This window comes from Gymnoscopelus braueri, assembly GCF_963280865.1.
Source record: "Gymnoscopelus braueri genome assembly, chromosome: 13".
In the NCBI taxonomy this organism is placed as follows: domain Eukaryota; kingdom Metazoa; phylum Chordata; class Actinopteri; order Myctophiformes; family Myctophidae; genus Gymnoscopelus; species Gymnoscopelus braueri.
The window spans coordinates 3,890,602-3,915,474 of record NC_137615.1 but is presented as its reverse complement, the minus strand read 5'-3'; the positions used below and the strand labels follow the sequence as shown (position 1 = coordinate 3,915,474).

General features: G+C 41.2%; 5 protein-coding genes across 11 annotated transcripts; all 5 read left to right on the top strand.

Moving 5' to 3' along the window:
* Nucleotides 1-290: 290 nt before the first annotated feature.
* On the top strand, nucleotides 291-6,945 carry LOC308097842 (histone H1-like; the record flags this gene model as incomplete). Of its 7 annotated transcripts, none has more annotated exons than XM_080445940.1 (2): nucleotides 291-785; nucleotides 6,802-6,945. In XM_080445940.1, 2 exons carry the CDS (start codon nucleotides 291-293, stop codon nucleotides 6,943-6,945), a joined length of 639 nt encoding a protein of 212 aa, XP_080302066.1. The 7 variants fall into 7 exon arrangements, with proteins under 7 accessions (XP_080302066.1, XP_080302065.1, XP_080302064.1 ...); XM_080445939.1 differs by having other exon boundaries at nucleotides 291-803; nucleotides 6,817-6,945; XM_080445938.1 differs by having other exon boundaries at nucleotides 291-803.
* LOC308097861 (histone H2B-like) lies at nucleotides 4,113-4,487 on the top strand (the record flags this gene model as incomplete). Its single annotated transcript, XM_080445960.1, has 1 exon — nucleotides 4,113-4,487. The coding sequence occupies one exon, from the start codon at nucleotides 4,113-4,115 to the stop codon at nucleotides 4,485-4,487; it is 375 nt and encodes a 124-aa protein (XP_080302086.1).
* Nucleotides 6,946-8,351: 1,406 nt separating the features above from the next.
* On the top strand, nucleotides 8,352-8,735 carry LOC308099704 (histone H2A-like; the record flags this gene model as incomplete). The annotated part of the gene is made up of 1 exon (XM_080448437.1): nucleotides 8,352-8,735. The coding sequence occupies one exon, from the start codon at nucleotides 8,352-8,354 to the stop codon at nucleotides 8,733-8,735; it is 384 nt and encodes a 127-aa protein (XP_080304563.1).
* A 1,137-nt stretch (nucleotides 8,736-9,872) lies between these two features.
* LOC308098324 (histone H3.2) lies at nucleotides 9,873-10,283 on the top strand (the record flags this gene model as incomplete). The annotated part of the gene is made up of 1 exon (XM_080446637.1): nucleotides 9,873-10,283. One exon carries the CDS (start codon nucleotides 9,873-9,875, stop codon nucleotides 10,281-10,283), a length of 411 nt encoding a protein of 136 aa, XP_080302763.1.
* Nucleotides 10,284-12,019: 1,736 nt separating this feature from the next.
* On the top strand, nucleotides 12,020-19,301 carry LOC308098262 (synaptonemal complex protein 3-like). Its single transcript, XM_080446543.1, has 9 exons — nucleotides 12,020-12,141; nucleotides 13,059-13,143; nucleotides 14,538-14,601; nucleotides 14,917-14,951; nucleotides 15,035-15,152; nucleotides 16,297-16,396; nucleotides 16,794-16,892; nucleotides 17,310-17,414; nucleotides 18,820-19,301. The coding sequence occupies exons 2-9, from the start codon at nucleotides 13,062-13,064 to the stop codon at nucleotides 18,886-18,888; spliced, it is 672 nt and encodes a 223-aa protein (XP_080302669.1). The 5' UTR covers nucleotides 12,020-12,141; nucleotides 13,059-13,061; the 3' UTR covers nucleotides 18,889-19,301.
* Nucleotides 19,302-24,873: the final 5,572 nt, after the last annotated feature.

The following is a 24,873-nucleotide window of genomic DNA, read 5'->3' as shown; positions in this document are numbered from 1 at the left end:
CAAATAATGTTCATGACAAAAAGGCACAAGTGTGCTAGCAGTGTGCCCTTTGTTACATTTCATAATATACACGGTCGTTTATAATATCTTGTTTTTTGTCGAGGAGAAAACACAAGTGGTGCATTAAGCCACCTAGAGAAGAGGGGCTCTGTGTGCGATGACTCTACATGGTTCTCATGTTGTGTTTAAGTCTATGTTTTCTATGGACACTATGTTTTCCACCAGTCAGTCTAGTCTATCGTACCAATACTTTGCATTAAGACAAGCTACTACCCGAATCTGATAGAATCATGGCAGAAGTCGCACCAGCTCCAGCACCGGCCAAGGCCGTCAAGAAGAAGGCAGCTCCTCGACCCAAGAAGACCGGCCCCAGCGTCGCTGAGCTTGTCGTCAAGGCCGTGTCCGCCTCCAAGGAGCGGAGCGGTGTGTCCCTGGCTGCGGTCAAGAAAGCTCTGTCTGCCGGCGGCTACGATGTGGAGAAGAACAAGGCCCGCGTCAAGATCGCCGTCAAGAGCCTGGTTGCAAAAGGCACCCTGGTTCAGACCAAAGGTACCGGCGCGTCTGGCTCTTTCAAGATGAACAAGAAAGTAGAAGCAGTGAAGGCGAAGAAGCCTGCTGTCAAGAAAGCTGTCAAAGCAAAGAAGCCCGCTGCTGCCAAGAAACCCGTCGCGGCTAAAAAGCCAAAGAAGGCGGCAACAAAGAAGCCCGTGGCCGCAAAAAAATCGCCGAAGAAAGCCAAGAAGCCTGCCGCCAAGACGGTAGCAGCTAAAAGCCCGAAAAAAGCAGCCAAGAGCCCCAAGAAAGTAGCCAAGAAGCCCGCGGCAGCCAAGAAAGCCCCAGCCAAGAAGGTTGCCAAACCCAAGGCAGCAAAGAAGGCAGCTCCCAAAAAGAAGTAAACTGTTATAAACCTGTCCCACCTTTATCCACAATAGGCTCTTTTAAGAGCCAACCACAACTTCTTATAAGAGTTTTTATTTCCTAATTTTCACATGTTTAATGACCATAAACCATTCGTGACATGTTTTGGAGTTAGCTGTGTCTACTCAGCTCTGACTCCTGCCAGATCCTGTCTCCACCGTCAGGACTCTTTAGAGTAAAGGCTTGCGGCTTGAAAATTACCCCCCCTCCAACTCTAACTGTATTAACCATTACATAGTTGGTTTAGCTATTGATGACATATACGTTTTAATAAAAAATAGATAACATCCAAAATTACATGGAGTAGTGCCAGTCGGGGGAAAAACGTTATCACAATAGAGGACCAATTATATGAAAATGGGTGATGTGGCCCTTATATATAAATATATACATAAATAAAAGCAGCAATAACGCAATGTAGAAGTAATGCATACACAGCAATGCATAGTATACATTCACATACATAGACCTATAAAGAAATTATTTAAAAAAATATTTACAAACATATCTATGTCTCTCAGATCAGATCAATTAATACATTTAAGAAAGAAAGCTGGGGAAAAAACACAACATGGACATTAGAAAAAGCACACACATTTGTGCTTGCGCTTAGTTGCAAGGGTAAACTCAGAAAGGGATGCTGTTATAACCGATGTATTATAACTATGGTTATAAACCTTACTTAGAAGCCATTACAAAAGACAAGGGAGATGGATGAAAGCCCCAGAAACTAGGGTGATTTGTTGTGATTTATTTTTATTAATAATGATCATTTAATTATCCAGTCCACTGTTTTAAGTTGGTCTTTCTAAATGTCTTTTTGATTTAAGGTCTCATTAGGTCTATTTTAGTCACTTCAGCCCCAGGTGATGCATTTGAAATATTCTAGAGCTCAGTGAACCTAGAATAGATTATCCATGTTTGTCCCATTGAAACAAATGTTCTATTTTATAAGGGAGACAAGAATAGCAGCACCACAACGTTTAAACAGTGACATATATATTGTTATATAAACATATAATGGTCAGATATAACTTTTGTACACAGTCAACGTGGATTCCATTTTCACCATTGTTTTAAAATAGCAGTATAAATAGAGAGATAGTAGCCTTTTTAATAGTTAATTGCCTCCACCAAGTCTCTGTTTTAAAACCATGCCCATATAACAGAGGTTATTGTCATGCAAAACACATAATAGAGCGTCGCAGTTCCCGCCCACTTCCTGTTTTTTTTGGTGCCGGAAGAAAAAACTCAATGCATTTTTCCATTGACATTTCCAAAAATATTTATATCTATTAATTTAAGCCTCGAATCAAGCCATCACGAGATGACATGAATCATGACCATAAAACGTTTTTTTCTGTGATTTTTTTTTATTTTATATTTAATTATATGATATACTATATTTAATAAATACCCTTTGTTTTGCCGTTTTCAACAAAAAAAAAATCACAGAATCAAACGTTTATGGTCATGATTCATGTCATGTCATGATGGCTTGATTCGAGGCTTAAATTAATAGATATAAATATTTTTGGAAATGTCAATGGAAAAATGCATTGAGTTTTTTCTTCCGGCACCAAAAAAAACAGGAAGTGGGCGGGAACTGCGACGCTCTATAGAGGGGCTTTTTAGGCAACGCCCAGTGCTGCCTGTCTTCCTATACGTCCTCAGAAAACATATAAGAGGGCATGGCTTCTGCTTGAAAAATTACTTAACTTCAACAGCATCATCAAAATGTCAGGCAGAGGCAAAGGAGGGAAAGGTCTTGGAAAGGGAGGCGCTAAGCGCCATCGCAAGGTGCTTCGTGATAACATCCAGGGAATCACAAAGCCCGCTATCCGCCGTCTGGCTCGCCGTGGCGGCGTGAAGCGTATCTCCGGTCTGATCTACGAGGAGACTCGCGGTGTCCTCAAGGTTTTCCTGGAGAACGTGATCCGTGACGCCGTCACCTACACCGAGCACGCCAAGAGAAAGACCGTCACCGCCATGGATGTTGTCTATGCTCTGAAGAGACAGGGACGCACTCTGTACGGCTTCGGCGGGTAAATGACTGACTGACTTCCACCAACAACCCAAAGGCTCTTTTAAGAGCCGCCCACATTTATTTACAGAGTTAATTCCATTATTGTATTGTGAGCAATTTCAGGTTTTATACATATTAAAGCAAATGAGTTGCTGTTTGCTTCGTATAAATGATTAATGTTCAGTGAACGGGTATTTTCTATGGAAAGGAATGGGTTCCCGAGGCTAGTGAACGGGTCTAAATACAATCTCCCAACATGTACATCCTAGTTGTGCATACCCGAGCCAAGATAACCTGTCTGTTTTCATTTATATGTATGCTATTCAAAGATCAAGGAAAAGTACACTGCAGTGGCCATGATGAGACTCAAAGTTGAGAGTTGAAGTCAAAGAGTCAAAGTTGAGGGTTTATAACTCTTCACATTGAACTTGTGAAAATCTTCAGCAAACTATAGGCTACAATAGATTCCAGGTAATTTAATTGTTATAAGAAGCTCTATAAAAATTGTCAAGATTAAGATAAGGAGTTAAGATAGGGAAACCAATGTCCACTGGTCCAGCATTTTCTATATTGTCTAGTGCAGAGAGTGCCTTTATTTGACCGTGGTAGGCTATTATACTTATTTTTTGAACGCAGATGAAATTCACATTCACTTGTCAGCACCATGTCATGCTCCCTGATTCAGTTTGGAATAAGTTTCCATAGTGGGAGTCGAACCGAGGCCGCCTGGGTGAAAAGTAGGAATCCTAACCGCTAGACCATACGGGAATGTGTAAAACCATCTACTTCATTTATATCTGATAGAAGTATCATCTCGGATTAGTGGCAAGCAATAGTCTGCAGTTAGTGGATTGACTAGATTATACTGTATACATTATGTATCGATAGAAAAGTATGTTACAACTGGATTGAAATTGGAAAGTGGAACAGAGCTATTAATTCCAATTTAAATATAGATTTACCCTAAATGTTTATTATACTTTATCCAGGCGGGAAAACATTATGCAGAAACAGAGACAGTGTAAGACACCTCCCTCTGTGGGTCACATAGGCAGTGGCACCAATCATGTGCTGGGAGTCGCACACTTCATTTGCATTGGCCTGGTATAAGTACTGGTGCGACGCCCGTAGGAAATACCTTCTTCACTACATCCCTCGTAGAAAGAAAATGCCTGAACCCGCCAAGCCAGCGCCCAAAAAGGGCTCCAAGAAAGCCGTCACTAAAACCGCCACCAAGGGCGGTAAGAAGCGCAGAAAGTCCAGGAAGGAGAGCTACGCCATCTACATCTACAAGGTGATGAAGCAGGTCCATCCTGACACCGGTATCTCCTCCAAGGCGATGGGCATCATGAACTCATTTGTCAACGACATCTTTGAGCGCATCGCCGGTGAAGCCTCCAAACTGGCTAACTACAACAAGCGCCGCACCATCACGTCCAGGGAGATTCAGACCGCCGTCCGCCTGCTGCTCCCCGGTGAGCTGGCCAAGCACGCCGTGTCTGAGGGCACCAAGGCTGTGACCAAGTACACTAGCGCCAAGTAAACTACACAATCCGCTTTAAACACAACGGTCCTTTTAAGGACCACCCATATTATCAAGAAAGGGCATATCCATATAGATTTTAATTTGAACTACTTGGGCTGTTTATTAGAAATACAGTAGGTACTTGACTGTCAAGCACCACCCCTATTTGTTTAAACTGATTACAAAATCGGTCTTTGTACTATATTTCTTGCCTTTAAATGTTTTAATTGTCCATTGTAATCACATACCTAAATGATCAATGTTAAGAGTACGCCTAGATAAACAGTACACGGCCAAAAATAAATTTATGGATTGTAGGTAGCCTACTGTTAAAAAATAGCCTACAGTAGGCTTCTTGTACTATAATAGAATTTGAGTAGCCTACTTTACCCCCCATGAGGGTTTTTGCATATTCTAGTGTCCCATTGATTGTCTTGATTTTTGACTGAGTCGTTTCTGCTGATTGTCCTTCATTCAAAATAGACCTTGATGTAACCAGGCTTGACTTAAAACAATGTAGTGGACACCAAGAGTATTTTTATCTAGTGGAAAATCGCTGGAATCGCTATAATGATAGCTTGAATTTATTTAGCGCCTTTCATGAACCATATGACGCTTACAAAAAAAAAGCAACTATATTTGCCATAAGATGGCAGAATGGACCTTACACACCTTTAAAAAGTTCACAGTGCAACAAAAAACACCTAAAATGGATTACAATCTGTGTTCCATGTAAACACTCTAAATAAACTTAGCATTTATAAATTATGATGTGATGTGTAGATATGTCCATGCAATGGGTGATTGTGAGCACTTTAACTATAGGGTAATTTATTAATGAGTAGGCCTATACATAGTATATACCTATACATACATTGTGTAGTCTAATGCATATAGCCAGTGATCAGACCTCATAAGCATGATATGCATGAGCGTGACAGCTGAACACTGGTTATGGCATTATTTGCCATAATTAATTTAGGTGTCAGTGGTGGCCAGCTAATGTACATTAACACATTTAACTGAAACACGTGTGGCGTTTCTTTTCCTCTGCTGTGCTCCTTGGCTACCGTATTACTTTTGATAAAATTAAAGAAGATATATTGTATACCCATTTTGCCTATTATAATAAATTATGAAGCACTCTGGGTATACATGTGCTATGTAAATTGCTTGTAAATAAATGGTGTGCTGTGTTTATACATTTTAAATGATGTCAAGTAATAATTATGTAATATGCCATATGTTTTGTAAATGGCACCATTGGAAAAGTGGAGCTTGCTCTCAACTGGCCATCCTCTCATAAGTCTCCATGCCACAGGGAAGGACAACAGCAGCACTGTGTTTGCAGACACTGGGAAGTTTGAAATTTAAAACAAAACGCTTTGCCAAAGAGGATCTGTTTAACTGTTGTTCCAAAGTCAGACATCTCAGCTTGATCTGCAGCAAATAGGGAATTGGATATTCTATGTTTAAACTGTTTTAAACGACAAATGACAGAGGAAAGCTGGCAAACTCCTCTCCTTGTAATGGTGTATATGTGAGGTTTTTAACGTCTCCAAACAAAACGCAGGAGTCCTCAGCGCTCCACATGATTTGATTATGAAGTGAAACTTGTCTGCTATCTGCTCCATTTGTTGTTTTGACTTAAATCCATTTCTACGTCTGTATTTTATCTGGTTTTAGTTGTGGAGAAAACACAAGTGTCTCAGTATTCTGCAGCACACAGAGCACTGACCCAGTGGGTTGAGTCTACATGGTTCTCACACATCATTTAAGTTCCACCCCCTCCTCCTCTATTCCATCAGTCTCTCTCTCTACTCAGACTTTAGTTCAGTGCATCTGAAACACCAACCAGAAGACCATGGCAGAAGTCGCTCCAGCTCCAGCTGCCTCCCCGGCTAAAGTAGCCAAGAAGAAGACCGCGGCCAAGCCCGTGAAGGTCGGTCCCAGCGTCCAGGAGCTCATCGTCAAGGCTGTGAGCGCCTCCAAGGAGAGGAGCGGTGTGTCTCTGGCCGCCCTCAAGAAGGCTCTGGCCGCTGGTGGCTACGACGTGGAGAAGAAGAACAGCCGCGTCAAGATCGCCGTGAAGAGCCTGGTGGCAAAGGGCACCCTGCTCCAGACCAAAGGTACCGGTGCGTCTGGATCCTTTAAGCTCAACAAGAAGGCTGAAGAGAAGGTAAAGAAACCCGTTATAAAGGCAGTCAAACCCAAAAAGCCGGCAGCCAAGAAACCCGCCGCGGCAAAGAAATCCCCCAAGAAGGCAGCAGCCAAGAAGCCCGTAGCCGCTAAGAAATCACCCAAGAAGGCAAAGAAGCCTGCAGCTGTAAAGAAACCAGCAGCCAAGAGCCCCAAGAAGGCGGCCAAGAGTCCCAAGAAGGTGAAGAAACCCGCTGCCGTCAAGAAAGCACCAGCAAAGAAAGCAGCAAAGCCCAAGGCGGCGAAACCCAAGAAGACAGCCGCCAAGAAGAAGTAAACATCCACACAGCAACCTGTATATCCCACAAAGGTTCTTTTAAGAGCCACCCACAACTTTATTTAAAGAGTTCCTTTTTGTCTATTATTGTTCTATGTCTTGGTGCTGACATTTAGACTTGGTTATCAATGTATTAACTCAACTGAGCAAAGAGAGAAGGGGTGGGATTATGTGATGATTGTCAGCAGTGGGAACTAATGATCAATGTTGCTAGGTTTTGCGTGAGAAATAAGCACGAGTTATATGAAAACTAGCCCCAAAAGAGGCCACATGAGCGCTAAAGCCTGTACGTCGGTAGGTGTTGTGAGCTTGTAGATCTTTTTTCACGAACATGATATTGGGGGGGAAGCATGGTTAAAGTGACATGGATAAATACATGTAACAATCTTTAAAAGTACACAGTGCAACAAAAAGCACCGAATAGATGAAAGCCCATTGTGGTCCATTTAAAACATTCAACACAAAGACTAGACAGACAACAGCTACAAGCATTGGGTATGAGTTTTAATACAGATAAGTAAGATGGTAATTTTACAAACACTGATATTCATTGATATGTATATTACATGCGAACATATACATGTAATAATATATATAAAATCATTATGATCGAATATAGGTGCATGATGTCCAAGAGAGAACATAAAGTGATACATGAGAAAACATGATTAATATACAAAATATAGTGTGGCAATATATATTAAGAGACAATATAAATATGCATATTCAATATGAATTCAACAATTTTATGTTTTAATCAAATCTAAAGCCTTGGCATATCTACATACTGATACATCACACAGAAACGGCATTATGTTCAGCAAACAGTTCGTTTTACTTTTGATTATATTACAACGTAATAACATGAATTATAACAATTGTACTAACAATGTAATATTGTCACACGTCACTCTAAAGTCCCAGTAATATGTTTTAAAATGTGTTCATCATTACAATGGATCCTATTCACAGCAGCCTGTTCATGTTGGTTAGTTGTACCTTTTATTTAGCTTGACCACTAATACTGACAATGTTATTTTAGTAGCACTATTATACAGATGCCACATTTAAAGTTTCAAAGTTAAACTTTGTAGCACCAAATCGTTGTCCTTTATCTATGTGACCATTTACTATATGTCGTCTCTGATTGTGCACTTTGTAAAATGTAAATCACACATTTAGGATGAATAGTGCCTGATAACTGTCTAAACTGGACATTGACTGAGAGACGCCGTCATTCTCTGATTGGTCAGGAACCTCCTGGGGGAGGAACAGTACGTCACTGGTTCTGATTGGTGGGGAGCATTTACAAACTTAACCCCGCCCACTTGAGGACATAAATAGTCCTGTATTCCTCTCCTCAGACACATTTCTTCTCTCTACATCTCAAGAAATAAAACTCAACCATGTCAGGAAGAGGCAAAACCGGGGGAAAGTCCAGGGCTAAGGCCAAGACCCGCTCATCCCGTGCCGGGCTCCAGTTCCCCGTGGGTCGTGTCCACAGGCTGCTGCGTAAAGGCAACTATGCCCAGCGTGTTGGTGCCGGCGCCCCGGTCTATCTGGCGGCTGTTCTCGAGTACCTGACCGCTGAGATCCTGGAGCTGGCTGGAAACGCTGCCCGTGACAACAAGAAGTCTCGCATCATCCCCCGTCATCTCCAGCTGGCCGTCCGCAACGACGAGGAGCTCAACAGGCTGCTGGGTGGAGTGACCATCGCTCAGGGCGGTGTGCTGCCCAACATCCAGGCTGTTCTGCTCCCCAAGAAGACTGAGAAAGCCGGAAAGAAATAAATCTGCTTCATTCATTTAACAAACCCCACAAAGGCTCTTTTAAGAGCCACCCACTCATTCAATAAAAAAAGATTAATTCTATTCCATTCTATATAGACTGTGCTCAGTTTATATAAACCGACTCAGCATAATGTTATACAGTGGTGTAAAGTAGCTCAATACATTTACTCAAGTAATATTTTAAAGTATTTTTTTTTAATACATCACTGTATTTTAAATACTTTACTTGTACCCTGCTTATAACAGGCAAATATTGTACTCCACGATTATTTGAAAACCAGTTAATTTGCAGATTGTATTATAAAACCTACATTAGCCGCTTGAGCCCTATTTTATACATGGGCCATTTGAAAATAGCCCATGGGCCATTTGAAAATAGCCGATCTACAAGCTCATTGTAGATCTGCAAATTTCAATCATTACAGTAACTTTACTTTTGGTACTTTATATTTTGATATTAATACTTCTGTACATTTACTCAAGTAACATTTTGAACACAGGCCTTTTACTTGTAATAGAGTATTTTTACATTTTTGTATTGCTTCTTTTACTTGAGTGAAATATGTGAGTACTTCTTCCACCACTGATATTATTACTAGTTTACAGCAAAGTGAAAATACATTGCTGTGTGTTTTATGACATGGGGCAAAAAAATAAATATTTCTACTTGAGTGACAAAACACAAGGATTATGGTGAATACGAATTATAAGTAGGCATATTATTGTCTTAATTAAATCAAAATGTAACACTCATCCGATTCACAACATATTAATGTTGTCAAACAAGTGTCAACTTCCAATATGGACAATGACTGCTTTTACTACAAATCCTTGCATTTAGGCAGTGAATAATAGGCACTGATGTAATCCATGCAATGTGGCTCTAACTATAAATATGTAAAGGATATTAAAAGCCTGCAAGTCATTACGACCATTTCATAGTTCAGTATGAAGTTTGTAAGAGATCCCCTCCTCCAATCGATACCAGTGACGTATATGGTACCTCCCCAAATAAGGAGGTTCCTGACCAGAGACCAATCAGAGAACGACGGCGTCTCAAGAAGCGCTAATAAAGGGCAGCAGTTTGCTCTGTTTTTGCATTACTACTCTACTCTCAGTCTCAACCTCAGAGAAGCCATGGCAAGAACCAAGCAGACCGCTCGTAAGTCCACCGGTGGCAAAGCCCCCAGGAAGCAGCTCGCCACCAAGGCAGCGCGTAAGAGCGCGCCGGCAACCGGTGGAGTGAAGAAGCCTCACCGTTACAGGCCTGGTACTGTGGCTCTGAGGGAGATCCGTCGTTACCAGAAATCTACCGAGCTGCTGATCCGTAAGCTGCCCTTCCAGCGCCTGGTGAGGGAGATCGCCCAGGACTTCAAGACCGACCTGCGCTTCCAGAGCTCCGCTGTCATGGCTCTCCAGGAGTCTGCCGAGGCTTATCTGGTGGGTCTGTTTGAAGACACCAACCTGTGCGCCATCCACGCCAAGAGGGTGACCATCATGCCCAAAGACATCCAGCTGGCCCGTCGTATCCGCGGAGAACGTGCTTAAACTTATCTGATACTGCACAACCCCCAAAAGGCTCTTTTAAGAGCCACCCATCTACTTATTTAAAGAGATCTTTCCACTATACAAATATATGAATATTAATGACATCCAACTCTATGAAACTCACAAATGCACCAATATGGACACACAGCCCTTTGAAATTCAAACCAAAAATCAATGCCGCCTTGAAATTAGTGTTTAAATTGGTAAAAAAACAACACAGGTGGCAACACAGGTTTTGCATAGATGGATGACATGATTGATCTCTGTTTCTCCTACTGTATGGAATTAGTACAAATCAGTTGTAAAGTAACTAAGTACATTTACTCAAGTACCTTACGTAAGTACAATATTGAGGTATTTTTTACTTTAATTGAGTTCCAATTTCCAATACTTTTACTTCTACTCCACTACATCTCAGAGGCAAATATTGCACTTTTACTCCATTATAATGATTTGTTTCTAGTTACTTTGCAGATGTTTATTATAAAACATAATACATTACCCACTTTAGCCCTGTTTTATATATAGGCTATTTGAAAATAGCTGATCTACAAGCTCACAACGCATCTTGACGCGTTGCGAGCTCGTAGATCTGCTATTTTCAAACATTTTTGTACTTTTACTTTTGGTACTTGGTACAATACTTTTGTAATTTTACTCAAGTAACATTTTGAACACAGGCCTTTTACCTGTAACAGAGTATTTCTACTTTGCAGTATTGATACTTCTACTTGTAAAAATGTGATTTTTTTCCACCATTGGCACAAATACATAAATAATAATCGTGTCTCACTTAAGGCTAGTGATATCAGATTGTTAACTCCCATTTCCATCATGGAAATTATCATGTAACGTGATTGACATCTGCTGGTGTAATGGGTGTAGTGCAGTCAAATGCGAAATACAATTGAACATTGTGTGTGTGTGTGTGTGTGTGTGTGTGTGTGTGTGTGTGTGTGTGTGTGTGTGTGTGTGTGTGTGTGTGTGTGTGTGTGTGTGTGTGTGTGTGTGTGTGTGTGTGTGTGTGTGTGTGTGTGTGGGCGCGCGCGCGCGTCAGGGACCCCCATAAGAGAAGATTGTTATGGCTCTAGCAGAGATTCTCAAGCATTTTAATTTCAAGGACCCCCAGTTTGACATGTATTAAGCTAACAAATAGGGTCCATTTGTACACTCTCGGGGTTGCAGACCCATAAGGGTCCATTTGGTTCCTAATCTATCATTTAGCTGGGGACCCCCTGGAACTCTGTCAAGGGCCCCTGAGGGTCCCCGGACCCCACTTTGAGAACCAATGTCTTAATACACTCCCATTTTGAATGTGTTCCATGTAGATGTGTTTGTAACCCTTCATTGCCCTGCAAGTCTGTGAGTTTTGACTACTTTAACTTGTAAACTGAGAAACATTAGCAAGATCATAATACATTGGTTCCCAGTGTTTAAAATGTTTGAAAAGCTTTGATGTGTGTATTTAAAGTCTCACACAGTGAATGAACACACTGTTAAAATATGCTTAATTTGCTGATTATTAACAGGTAGAAGAAAATAAAATTACCAGAAATAATCATGTAGAAAAACAAACAAGAAAGAAAGAAAATAACTGTAGGCTATAATGTTAACGTTAGGCTTTCCTTGAGAGCACAAGTTTTAGACATAATATTTCTTTCTTCTTTTTTGCTCATGCCCTGGGAACCGCCTCTGTGACGTCATAGAATAACAATACACCAGGAAGTGTCGTGCGCTGAAAATAGCCGATCTACAAGCGTGAGCTACAAGCATGAGCTTGTAGATCGGCTATTTTCGGGGCCAAATCTTCTGTTTTCGGCACGCGGCACCGCTGTACGGACGAAGAGTAACCATCAAGGTTTGGGCGCCGTTTTTGTGTCTCGCGCTCTGTGTTGCCATGTCTGCTTATTATAAGCGACTTTGGGCTTGTTTTTCTGTAAAGTTGCTTATAAATATTGGTAGTTGTAATATGAGTTTTGTGGGATTTTGTTTTCTTTTTAAAGTGGCTTGCTTCCAGTTTTTTTTTTATTATTGTTTAAACCAGTGGTTCTCAACATTTTCATGTCAAGGACCTCCAAATAAATTAATGCGTATTTGTCCACGGATCCCCATCTGAAATGATGTGTTAAAATGTTTCAAAGATATTCCAGATTTAGCACTTTTTGTCCACAAGATTTTCGGGGAAAATAGCAGATCTACAAGCTCACAACTCATCACATTGGGACATAATCGTAGGCTATGTATATAGGTTTAAAGCGCTCTTGGCCTAGGTTGCTTATTTCTCTCACTAAACCTGGCAACACTGCTCGCGCTGCGTCTCGAGTTAAGACAGCAGCTTCTGTCTTCAGTGAAGCAGCTCATTAATATCAGCTTATAGTCATTATATCCATTATTACTGCTGTTTAAAACCATCTTTACTCACAGAGGTGACTGTTAACAAACTTTACTAGTAGTTATGTTTTACAATTTGACCCAATTACGAGTCATAATTCACTTGTTTCATTTAGACTTAGGTTGTGAATAAAGCTCACAACTAGTACAATGTGTTCTCCTTGTAAGCTTTGATAAGAGGATAATTATGTTCCTGTTGTTTTGTGTTTAGTTCATGAAGATAGAAAACTATAGATATATCATGTTGTCTGTTTGTTATGATGCTCTATAGTCTCTCTGTTGTGTTGAATAATAGTTAAATAATAGTACTTAATGTTATGCATTTGATCCTAATGTAATGTTTACACGTCATATTATTAATTCATCCTAATGTAATGTTTACAGAACATGGCAACTCACAGGGGAAACGCTCAAAAGGCCAAAGGTAAAGATCTGTCATCCAAACCCCTGAAGGACCTGGACCAGAAAGGTATAGCTGTCTGTCTGTCTGTCTGTCTGTCTGTCTGTCTGTCTGTCTGTCTGTCTGTCTGTCTGTCTGTCTGTCTGTCTGTCTGTCTGTCTGTCTGTCTGTCTGTCTGTCTGTCTGTCTGTCTGCTTGTCTGTCTGTCTGTCTGTCTGTCTGTCTGTCTGTCTGTCTGTCTGTCTGCCTGCCTGCCTGCCTGCCTGCCTGCCTGCCTGTCTGTCTGTCTGTCTGTCTGTCTGTCTGTCTGTCTGTCTGTCTGTCTGTCTGTCTGTCTGTCTGTCTGTCTGTCTGTCTGCTTGTCTGTCTGTCTGTCTGTCTGTCTGTCTGTCTGTCTGTCTGTCTGTCTGTCTGTCTGTCTGTCTGTCTGTCTGCCTGCCTGCCTGCCTGCCTGCCTGCCTGCCTGCCTGCCTGCCTGCCTGCCTGTCTGTCTGTCTGTCTGCCTGCCTGCCTGCCTGCCTGCCTGCCTGCCTGCCTGCCTGCCTGCCTGCCTGCCTGCCTGTCTGTCTGTCTGTCTGTCTGTCTGTCTGTCTGTCTGTCTGTCTGCCTGCCTGCCTGCCTGCCTGCCTGTCTGCCTGCCTGTCTGTCTGTCTGTCTGCTTGTCTGTCTGTCTGTCTGTCTGTCTGTCTGTCTGTCTGTCTGTCTGTCTGTCTGTCTGTCTGTCTGTCTGTCTGTCTGCCTGCCTGCCTGCCTGCCTGCCTGCCTGCTTGTCTGTCTGTCTGTCTGTCTGTCTGTCTCTTTTTCTCTCTATCTCTGTGTGTGTGTGTGTGTGTGTGTGTGTGTGTGTGTGTGTGTGACTGTGCTTGTGCGCGTGTGAGCTACTATGCTACCTTCAAAAGAACAGAACTATATCGTACACATGCATACCATGACAGGAGCTTGTGTCAACCAAACTGTACTCGAAACAATAACAGTATTGCAAGACAAGGACTTAAGAATTTCATATTTTATGAGGAATCACTTTTTGTCTGCTGCAGATTGAGATGAGAAGAAAAACTAACAAATCAAAAGTAAAGATAATTGTAAGCAGTATCATGATGCAGACTTTATTGCTGACAAGTTACTTTTCAATTGTTGCTCATTAGACTTGACATTTCAGAGAGAGGTTAATGTCATAAAACACACTTTGAATGTCAATCTACTTGGTTAATGTGGTAGCTGTAAGTCTGTGCTTACATGTTGGCAGAGATATTATAGACAAATGTGCATGATGTTGAAATCTAGACAATGTTATTTGTAAAGCACATTTAAACAGCAAGGCCATTCAACATGCTTTACAGAAAAACACTGAGCAAAGGAAACACAATGATGAGATAAATTATGAATAAACCATCCAATCAATCCATCTGGTGTCTGACTTATTTGAACCAAATAACTGATCTGGTTTCATGTTTCAATTGAAGTGGAATCTCTGAAGGGAAAGAAGCACCTTTTGGACGATGAAGAGGACGCTGGCACCCATGATGGGTAAGGCTGTGTTTACCGGGGTCCCCCAGGGGTCTATACCTGCCCCTCTCCTTTTGTTCCGCTGTACACCAAATCTCTTTGCTGGAAATAGCAGCTTTACAAGCTCACAACACGTCACAATGTGATGTGTTTGTGAGCTTGAAGATCGGCTATTTTTCAATGTATTGCTAAATGTTTGAATTTTTTTTCCAAATTACAAGAATAAGGATGCTGTAGGGTTCATGTGGTTAATTAGAATGAAACATTTCACCTTTTTGTTCTATGTTGTCTTAATACATGTGCGTTTCACATTAATGTATCTATTTTCATTTGCAGAGGGGTTGTGATGGGCATGTTGGACACATTTGGAGGTAAGCTGCCTCTGCTCTGCAGTGTCACTTTGTTTTCCACATTTCTAATTCAAATGACTATAATCTGTGTCTCTGTGTTGTAGCTGACATCAGTAAGGCCTTCCTGGCCAAGCGGCAGCGTGTGGAGACCTTCGCCAAGACCACGACGAAGAGCAGTCAGCAGAAGATGGAGCAGCTGTGGAATACACAGCAGAAGGACAGGTACACATACACAATTGTTTTCATTTTATTGTATTTTGTATGATTTTGATACATGATATTGCTTGCATGAAGTGATATTTAAATGGCAAACATTTTGTAGAGGATCAGCCACGGCATTGGTCATTGCAACCCGAGCTGTAGGAAAGGGCTTACATTCAATGCCCTCACTTGGATAAGAAAGGTTTAATGATGTTCTCTAAAATGAACAATATGAGCGTTTAGCAGATTCTCTCATCCAGAGACACTTATAAGTGTGAGATCAGATTAAATGACTTGAACCCTAGTGGAAAAATGACAGGTTAAATTGTCAAGTACTGTAAGTAAAGTGCAAGGAAAAACAATGCAGTGCTTCATAGAAACTAAGATACCAGGTAAACATCAAACCTATAGCAACTGAACTAATAGTATCCTGTGTTTACATACGCATTACTCCTATAAAAGGCAACAATAATGGTAAATGGTGCATTTATATAGGATAATTCCTTTTAACAGGACGTTCATGAAAGTCCTTGCTTCCAATGAGGGCCTGTGAGCAATTAGGGGTTAAGAGTCTTGCTCAGGGACAAATTTCATTTCATCGACACATTATGCTGGTGTGGCCCGGAATCGTACCTGGGGCAACCAGGGCCTCTGGCTCCCTAGGCGGGCTCACTAACCACTCAGCTATGGCCGCCCCTTTAGCGCTTTTATCCAAAGCGCTTTACATGGATTGTGCATTACATTCACCCATTCACACACACATTCATACACTGATGGCGGAGGAAACCATGCAAGGCACCAACCTGCTCATCGGGAGCAATTAGGGGTTCAGCGTCTTGCTCAAGGACACTTCCACACTAACTCTGGGGGAGTTGTGCCATTCTCTCTGTCTTAGTGCCTGGGTAAACTCTTTGGGACAAATGAAGGTTGTGTATGTGATGAAGTGTGTCATGTTGTTGTGTATGTGATGAAGTGTGTCATGTTGTTGTGTATGTGATGAAGTGTGTCATGTTGTTGTGTATGTGATGAAGTGTGTCATGTTGTTGTGTATGTGATGAAGTGTGTCATGTTGTTGTGTATGTGATGAAGTGTGTCATGTTGTTGTGTATGTGATGAAGTGTGTCATGTTGTTGTGTATGTGATGAAGTGTGTCATGTTGTTGCAGGAGTAAAGTGGCTGATGACTACGGCTCTCAGTTCAATGCTGTGTTGCACCAGTGGGACACAGATAATGTCAAGGCCAAGGATCAACATGACCAGATGATGGTAATGTTTCCACACATACTGAGGGCATTTTCTCTTTATAGAACACACATGTTTGGGTTTACAGAGTAAATGTACTTAGTTACTGTACTGTGTGTTTACAGAGTAAATGTACTTAGTTACTGTACTGTGTGTTTACAGAGTAAATGTACTTAGTTACTGTACTGTGTGTTTACAGAGTAAATGTACTTAGTTACTGTTCTGTGTGTTTACAGAGTAAATGTACTTAGTTACTGTTCTGTGTGTTTACAGAGTAAATGTACTTAGTTACTGTACTGTGTGTTTACAGAGTAAATGTACTTAGTTACTGTACTGTGTGTTTACAGAGTAAATGTACTTAGTTACTGTACTGTGTGTTTACAGAGTAAATGTACTTAGTTACTGTACTGTGTGTTTACAGAGTATGTACCAACAGCAACAGAAGCTGTTTCAGCAGATGAGGGCCTCACAGCGCCAGAGGCTCAACACTCTCAAGCAGCTCTTAGATCAGTACATCCAGGTACTAACAATTGTTTCTTATTTGCATTATCATGGACATTATGTTGCATGTGTTGTTGTCGGGCAGAACACGTACATCTCCACATTGAAGCAGATTTACAAGCTCAAAACGTGGTGCGAAGCGACACATTTTGAGCTTGTAGATCTGCTACTTTTGCCATTTTTTTATTTGAATCCTGAAAAGTCCTGTCCAGTTTTGGACATGATATTAGGTTTCCACCCAAAAGAAACCATTTATAACGTGGCTGTTGAAATGACCTATTTTCCCACCGAGGATTTAATAAATACTGACCTCCTCTCATCAATTCACATTTGCATTTTCTGAAAGAAGTTGTTAAGCCAATTGTCATTTTGACAATTGTTTTATTTGCATTGAGAGTAGAAGGTAAATCCTTACTATTCTAGCTTGTGTTTACAGACCCTTGAAGCAGTGGAGAACACTCACAATGGCCAACAGGAGGCGCTACACACTGAGCTACGCCAGGAAGTGGCAATGCTTCAAAAGAGAGTCCTCATGGACACAGTAAGTCCAACATGGTAACATTTGCACCTTCATTTGTTTAAACCTTTATTTAAACCTCTGAAACACATCGACGAAAATACTTTAATTGTTGATGTTTCTGAGAAAAAAAATAATAAAAATGAATTCAAGTAAAAGATAAGACAAACATAAAACCCAACAAAGCCTAATTTATGGTACGTCATATGACAAAGTTACACGATGGAAATAGCCGATCTACAAGCTCACAGCGTGACTTATAGGCAACACATTGTGAGCTTGTGGATCGGCTATTTTTGTCGTTCGCTGCTGCTCTATGATGAAGTATAAATGGGAATCAACAGTGATGACATTTGATTCGACCTTACTGACAGACAGAGAGACAGACAACTTTTCAGAGGTAGTTACAGTATGTTATTATGACCTAGTTATCACATGTACATGTAGAGTCATAGTTACAGTATGTATGACCTAGTTATCACATGTACATGTAGAGTCATAGTTACAGTATGTTATGACCTAGTTATCACCTGTACATGTAGAGTCATGTGCATCTAAGGGTTTAAGGGTGGTAGCAGCTGTACATAAATTACATCACTATAAGAATGGAAGGTTCCTTCAGTTTTCATGCTGGTGAACACAAGGGAAGTATGTCTTAAGAAATATAAATTACTTGTTTAAACATTATAAAGTACTTGTTCTCACAAACCCTCTTTAAAGGGGTAAACTGTTGACATTGACCCAAATGTCCATCGTCAAATGTTTCTAAACTTTTAATTGGATCAAAATTATATTGGTTTTCTAATCTCCTTGTATATGATCCGTAATAAGACTGATTTGACCCATTGCATCAGTAAAAAACAAAACAAAGGCTAACAGATCTGCACACATACAACTTAAGGAGCTTAAAAGATAAACACAAATGTCTCAATGAATGGCAAAGAAAAGGAAAAAAATGTAATTATTCATTATTACTATGCACTGCTTTCAACCATGAATTCAATTACCTCTTTAAAAAATAAAGCTTTATTTCATGTCCTATTGATCGTCTAGCCACAAGGTTATGTTTATTTATATGAAAAAAGTTATTATTTAATTGATATTTTTCCATTATGTCATGTAATCATTATGCCAATTCCCCAATGAAATGCAGAACAAAAGCATTGAATCACCATATCCAAACCTAATCTGAAAGATCATCAGTTCTGAAATACCCAGCTTACAATATATGATTACTGTTGGGTTTAGAAAAACTGGGCTGAGGTATTTATAATAATGGTCTCTCCCTACAAGAGTATACTGTGAGAAGAATACTCAAGAAATGTACTGCAGTCGGTCTCCTTAGCTTTGACAAACAGCTTGCAGTGTGTCTGTTAAACCTGTCTGTTAAACATGTCTCTTTCTGTTTTGTACAAATATTTATTGACAGCAACAGCAAGATAAGGCAGCAATGCACAAATCATTGCAGTCCATGATGGCCATGATGTCAGAAAAATAGGACGGAGGCCTTCATGATTCAAGCAGTTCAGAGACAGACCCTGTGGAACTGCATTTCTGTGTTCTCCTGTTCTAAGTATAGTTTGTGGATGTTGTGTTGTTTCTGTTAGAAACACTGTATTCTTTAAATACTTAAGTTTAAACTATTGTTCCACTTTAATAGCCTACGTTTCATAATTGTATTATTTTTTCGTGTTTTCTTCTTCCTCGTTCTCTTCTGTATTATTATCGACAGTAGTTCACCGGCTGTTCTTCCAACACGCTGTCCTTTGACCTTAAAACTTCTCTTTATTTCTTCTCACAGTTTATTGATTGTCATCTGACAGGGACTATTGTTTTATGTTGGTCACCTTCTATTATAAATGCGCAATTGCACATAATAAATGCATTTATTTTATAGATGGATTGAAATGATCTGTTTACTTGTGTTTATTCTATTATATTCAAATGTCCATTCATAATTTTGTCTTAGGCTACTGCTTAATTAATGTCTCGTGTAAAGCACTTTGAATTGCCTTCATTCATTCAGTGTGTTGCTGTTGCTACAAAGGGTCACTAGATGTCACTAGATACCAATTTATGAATAAAAAGTGCTGCAACGAGTAAGGCATGATAAACATTATATTTAGTAAGTCATAAGGCACGTTGTGTTCCACCTTGACAGATGGAATTTAATCACAAGACATACTGTCCGAACTGTCCATAATTGGACATGGTGAGCTTGTAGATCTGCTATTTTTTTTCCATTTGTCGTATAAATAAGTATAGGGTTTAAGTGGTAAAAAGGCAGAGGATGACCAGCCTATATATAAAAATGTATATGGGCTTATGTTTCAAGAACATCCTGATTGTCTTATTTTTAAGAAAACTTATTTAAAGTCTTTGGGCATCCCATAGAGGTGGACACTCAATAACACTACATGAGTTAGATAATATCTTAAACACACTACATCTTTAATAATATGGAATAAGACACTGACATATTCTGCACTTATGGATGTCACTATTGTTTAAGTGACACTGTGCGCGCGTGCGTGCGCGTGCGCGTGCGCGTGTGCGTGTGCGTGTGTGTGTGTGCGCGTGCGTGTGTGCGTGCATGCGTGCGTGTGCGTGTGCGTGTGCATGTGCGTGTGCGTGCGCGTGTGCGTGCGTGCGTGTGTGCGTGCGTGTGCGTGTGCGTGCGCGTGCGTGTGTGTGTGTGTCATAGGGGACAGATGCTAGCATAGCGGGGGTATGATCCGTCTGACAGGTGACAACTCTAGCGGCTCTGAAAACCTTCTGCTGAGCAGACCGGGGTCACATTGTTAGTTAAATACTTTAGATGGTGAACTGACCGGGCCACTGTTGTGGGCTACTCTGGGCCTTAACCTTTATTACAATGATTTCTCAAAGAGGTTCTTTGAGGGAGTTCCAAATGGACCCTTACGAGTCTTTGACTAACTTGTAGATCTGCTATTCTCACGAGTCACGACTATATTTGAAACGTTGCATAAGTGTTCTCAACGTACAGAATTCACAATGTCTCTTCCCAGCATGATCGATCCCCCGATCGTTGCTAATCACAGAGGGTTTCACTGTGCTTCCGCAACAAACAAAAAATGTCACCGCAACCCCCTCCGTTCGCTTGTTATCCGCTGTTAAAAATAGCATGGCTCGTACAAACATAATAAAACACAGGAGCCGAGATACAGGTTATTTCCCAAATAATTTAACCGGGAAATGAATGGAGCTGTAAATCTTCGGATCACGTTATCTCCTGGTTCTCTGTAGGAAAATGGCAGGCTGCACCTTAGCGGAATCCGACGAGAAATCTACCTTCCTGCTGATTTTGCTATTTGAAGATCCGGATCCGAGGATCCAGTCTGGGTTTTCTTCTTAATAAAAATAACAAAATCAACAGGAAGTTGACATTTATATATATAAAATAAAACAGTACTGGGTTTGGTGATGTTCTATGTTGTCTGAATCAGCTTTGTTTGCGTTTGTTTACGGGCTAAAAAAGTGCCTTTGAGAGCTGTTTCACCGTACAATGTAAGTCAATGAGGAGCATATTTAGAATGATCAATTTCTAATCAATGGAGCAATTATGTTTTATTTCTTGACCACTTTCGGAGTTACATCATGGCAATAACTACACAACCCAAACCTCTACCAAAGTGGCCTTGCTCTTTAAGGCAAGGATCCTGGTTTAAGGTGGTTTTCCCCTCTGAGGTGGCCGTATCCTACTCAGTATCATGTGGTTGCACATTGTTGTGATGGTTCAGGTCAGGCTGATGCCACAGTAGCTGTGCAAGGGGCGATGCTTGGCTCTACAGTACATTGCTGTAGGAAAGATTCAATCTTCTCCCTCCTCCTCTTTGGTTTTCATGGCTGCCAGTTCCCATCTGATGTCGTGTGGAAGTTCAGACTGTTCCAGGCCGTAGTGAATAACTGATAGCTTACATAAGGTCTTCAGACTAGTGTCTTTGTCTAAGATGTGCAGCCTACTGGCACATTGAAACTTAGCGTCTCCTCCAAAGACGACGATACGGTCTCCCATAACACAGCAGCACATCCTAAAACTTGTACACGGGACTTTCCCCTTGGGCTGGATCCTCTTCCAGGAGAAGGTGACAGGATTACATTTCCAGAGTTCTTTTGTGAGATAGTGCGGATAACGTCTCACCAACATGTACAGCTCTCCATTGCAGGCAACGACGCATTCATACGCGATGCATTCATACGTGTCCGAGTCTGTAAAAGATGGTTAAAAAGATGCTGCACAAGGCGAGCTCAGCCAGCAGTTGGTCTCTATGTCGAACACTTTCATGTAGTACCCAAGCTTATCTCCCGTCCCAACTACAAATATCTTTGTCCCGATGATGTTGGCGATGTTGGCAGATGTACGCATATAGTTAGGAGGCGGTGGCGAGCCTCTGGCGTTAATTAAAGACCAGACCATAGTGTTGGTGTCCAACCTGCAGATTTCATTAGTGTTTCCTCCAGACAGCCAGACATACATGACCTGCCCCAAGACACAGGCGGACGCACGTTTGCATCGTGTCACCTCTGGACCATTACCTGAAACCTCTGGCCTGAACAATCTGTGGGATTCCACGTTGAACGCATAAAGTGTAAAGATAATTGTTTTGTTGTTGCTAAAAAAAACCGAAATGTAGACGAGATCGCCGATGAACACGGCCGTGTCGTGAAAGTACCTGAGAGTAGGGTCGAGAGCTCCTCTCGCGGTCGACACTGGAGGCAACTTCGTCCAGCGCAAAGACGCTGTGTGGAAGACCTGCATGTCGACCATCATACTTTCATTAACGTTAACGAACCTTCCGATGGAGTAGACCTCCTGTCCCACTGCCACAGCAATACGGTGGTCTCCTACTGGTGCTCCGTTCACATCAACAGTCCAGTGGTACATTTTGTCGTACAGATGTGACGACCGAACTCGTTACTGTCGCTCCCAGTGAGTAAGAGGGGAGGGGAGTTCGGTATGTACTGTCCTGTTGTTGATACTGTCCTGTCTCGCTACTCGTTATTGTATCTACTTCGTTCCTCTCTAACTGTAACTCTAACTGCTGTGCTGCCTCCTGCAACTGAATGTTCCGTGCGGGGGCAATATAGGTCTGCCTGTCTGCCTGTCTGCCTGTCTACCTGTCTGCCTGTCTACCTGCCTGCCTGCCTGCCTGCCTGCGTGCCTGCGTGCCTGTCTGTCTGTCTGTCTGTAATCTATCTATCCATCCATCTATCTATCTATCCGTCTCTGTAATAATAATATATTGTTGTGTGATGGTATTTATCAGAATGCAGTTCCATTGTCCATGCTGCCACTTTCATTGGTACGGCAAGACTGTCACACAAAGCTCTGCCAATCCTTAATCCATCGGTCGGGTTGGCAAATCACAAAGGCCAATGCCTGTAGGTCTTCCCTAATAGGATAATTTGTTAATAGGCCATTTTAACATTTAAACCTAATATTAATATTATTATTTGGATAAAGTGGTACAACCATTAAAACCTATCATAATCATTTAAAGTTTTTTATCATGATCTGACAATGTCAGTGTGGGTTCATTCCCGACAGCCCGCTGCTGCTGTGCCTCAGCCTCACAGACAGTCCGCTGTGTAAAGCTTCATTTGTGCTTCGCCGAATGGTGGTGTTGCGCGTTGACAATATCAGACATACAAGCTCACAACACGTCGCAACGCAAAGATCACGGCACCCCGCTGTTAAGTTAAAAAAAAAACAAGAAAGCACTATGGCTTGTTTCCATTGGGGTCCTTTCTTTGTACTATACTATGCAAATAAACAAGTAGTGTAACTGCTGGCATCAAGTCATTGTTTTATTTGGTGTATTTGTCCTTCTAGTGACTGATTCATGTCTCTTGGGGCGCTCTAAAGCTGGCCTTACACTACAAGACTTTTTCAGTCTTAAACGATTTTGAAATCGGTTATCATCACACACTACAAGATAATCTTTCAAGATTCTCTTAAACATGCACACACTACACGATTTAAAAAATCGGGGGCATCTCACACTACAAAATTCTATCCAGATTCTCGGGCTTGCCCGAACACAGCAATAATAAATAATATTTAAAAAATAATTAATTATATAAGATATTATTATATTAGTAGCCTATATTATTTTGATATTAAATAAAGTTACACATTATAATCCGTACATTTTCATATTTAAAGTTTTTTTATGAGCATGCCATACACTGACTGGCGATTGTGCAGAATCGATTGTGTTTTTTTCCGGCCAGTTGCGCTCCTGAGCTGCGCCTCGCCACGCAACACACACACGCACACGCACACGCACACGCACACGCACACACACATACACGGTGCATTGCGTCAGAGCTGATCTACAAGCTCACAACGCATCTCATATGATCCGCAGCACTTATGGTCTTTAATGTTAACCGCTCGACACCATTGTGCGACGACAATTAATCCTGCCTGGCCGAGAGACTTCCCTTGCAACATTTTGCAAAATCCATGGATTTAAGAACTATGAAGGGTGCACCAACATAAAAGTTTTTTTTCGAAGGCATTAGATGGCGGGCCAGATAATGAGAGGCTAATTCAAGAAATGTATAGTTAAAAATGTACTGGAACTCCAAGAGTCAAGACAGAACGCCTTATATTGGCCTACATTTGTTGTATACTCTCACAGAGATTAGGCATGTCTCAATTCAGAGGGTGCAACCTTCAAAGTGCAGCCCTAGGTAGGGTGGGTAGGGCACTGCCCCCTGGAGGGCGCATAGGGCACAAATTCTGCCTGTGAAATGGGACATCCCTCCGAGCCGAGTCGAGTTAACCCGAGTGAAACCGAAAAAAGCTGAGCGTCCGCCATTGTTTTTCCTCCGAGCGTTTTAGAACTTCTAAAACGCTCTCAAACGTATTTTTTTGTGGCACGAAATTTACTTTTAAGATATTTTAGGATAGCTGTAACTGCTGTCATCGTTTATAAGTTATAATAATTCGTTTTATTTCTCTAAAGTCTAAGTTCATAATCAAGAAGTTATTCAAGTCACATTTATGTACATTATTTCATGGTTATTTGTGAAGTTGTTGTAATGCTTTTATTTTGAAGTATCAAAGTCACGTTCTGTGTCTCGTTGGTCTGCTCTCATATGAATGGGGTTCACAGGACTTTGTCATTAAGCAACGAGCAGCAAGCAGGAAGGTGCAGAAGCTCCGTGTCATGTTGGTCACAAGAGACTGTCTAAACTTAAAAAAGTTATAAGAAAGGTTACTGTCTGAAGTTATAAGAAGGGTCATAAGGACCTGAAGACTGAAGAGTACTCCCTTTATGTGTAGCATGCAGCCAACGAGGTATTTGTTTGTTTGTTTGTACTGTCTGTATTTTACTCTGGTAAATGTCTAATTTACATGCTGTGCATGAGGTCTTCTATGTTAATGTAACATGCGTATTTTATGTTTATTGTTATAGTTTTCACGGTGGATTGGAGGGATTGAAGTTACCTT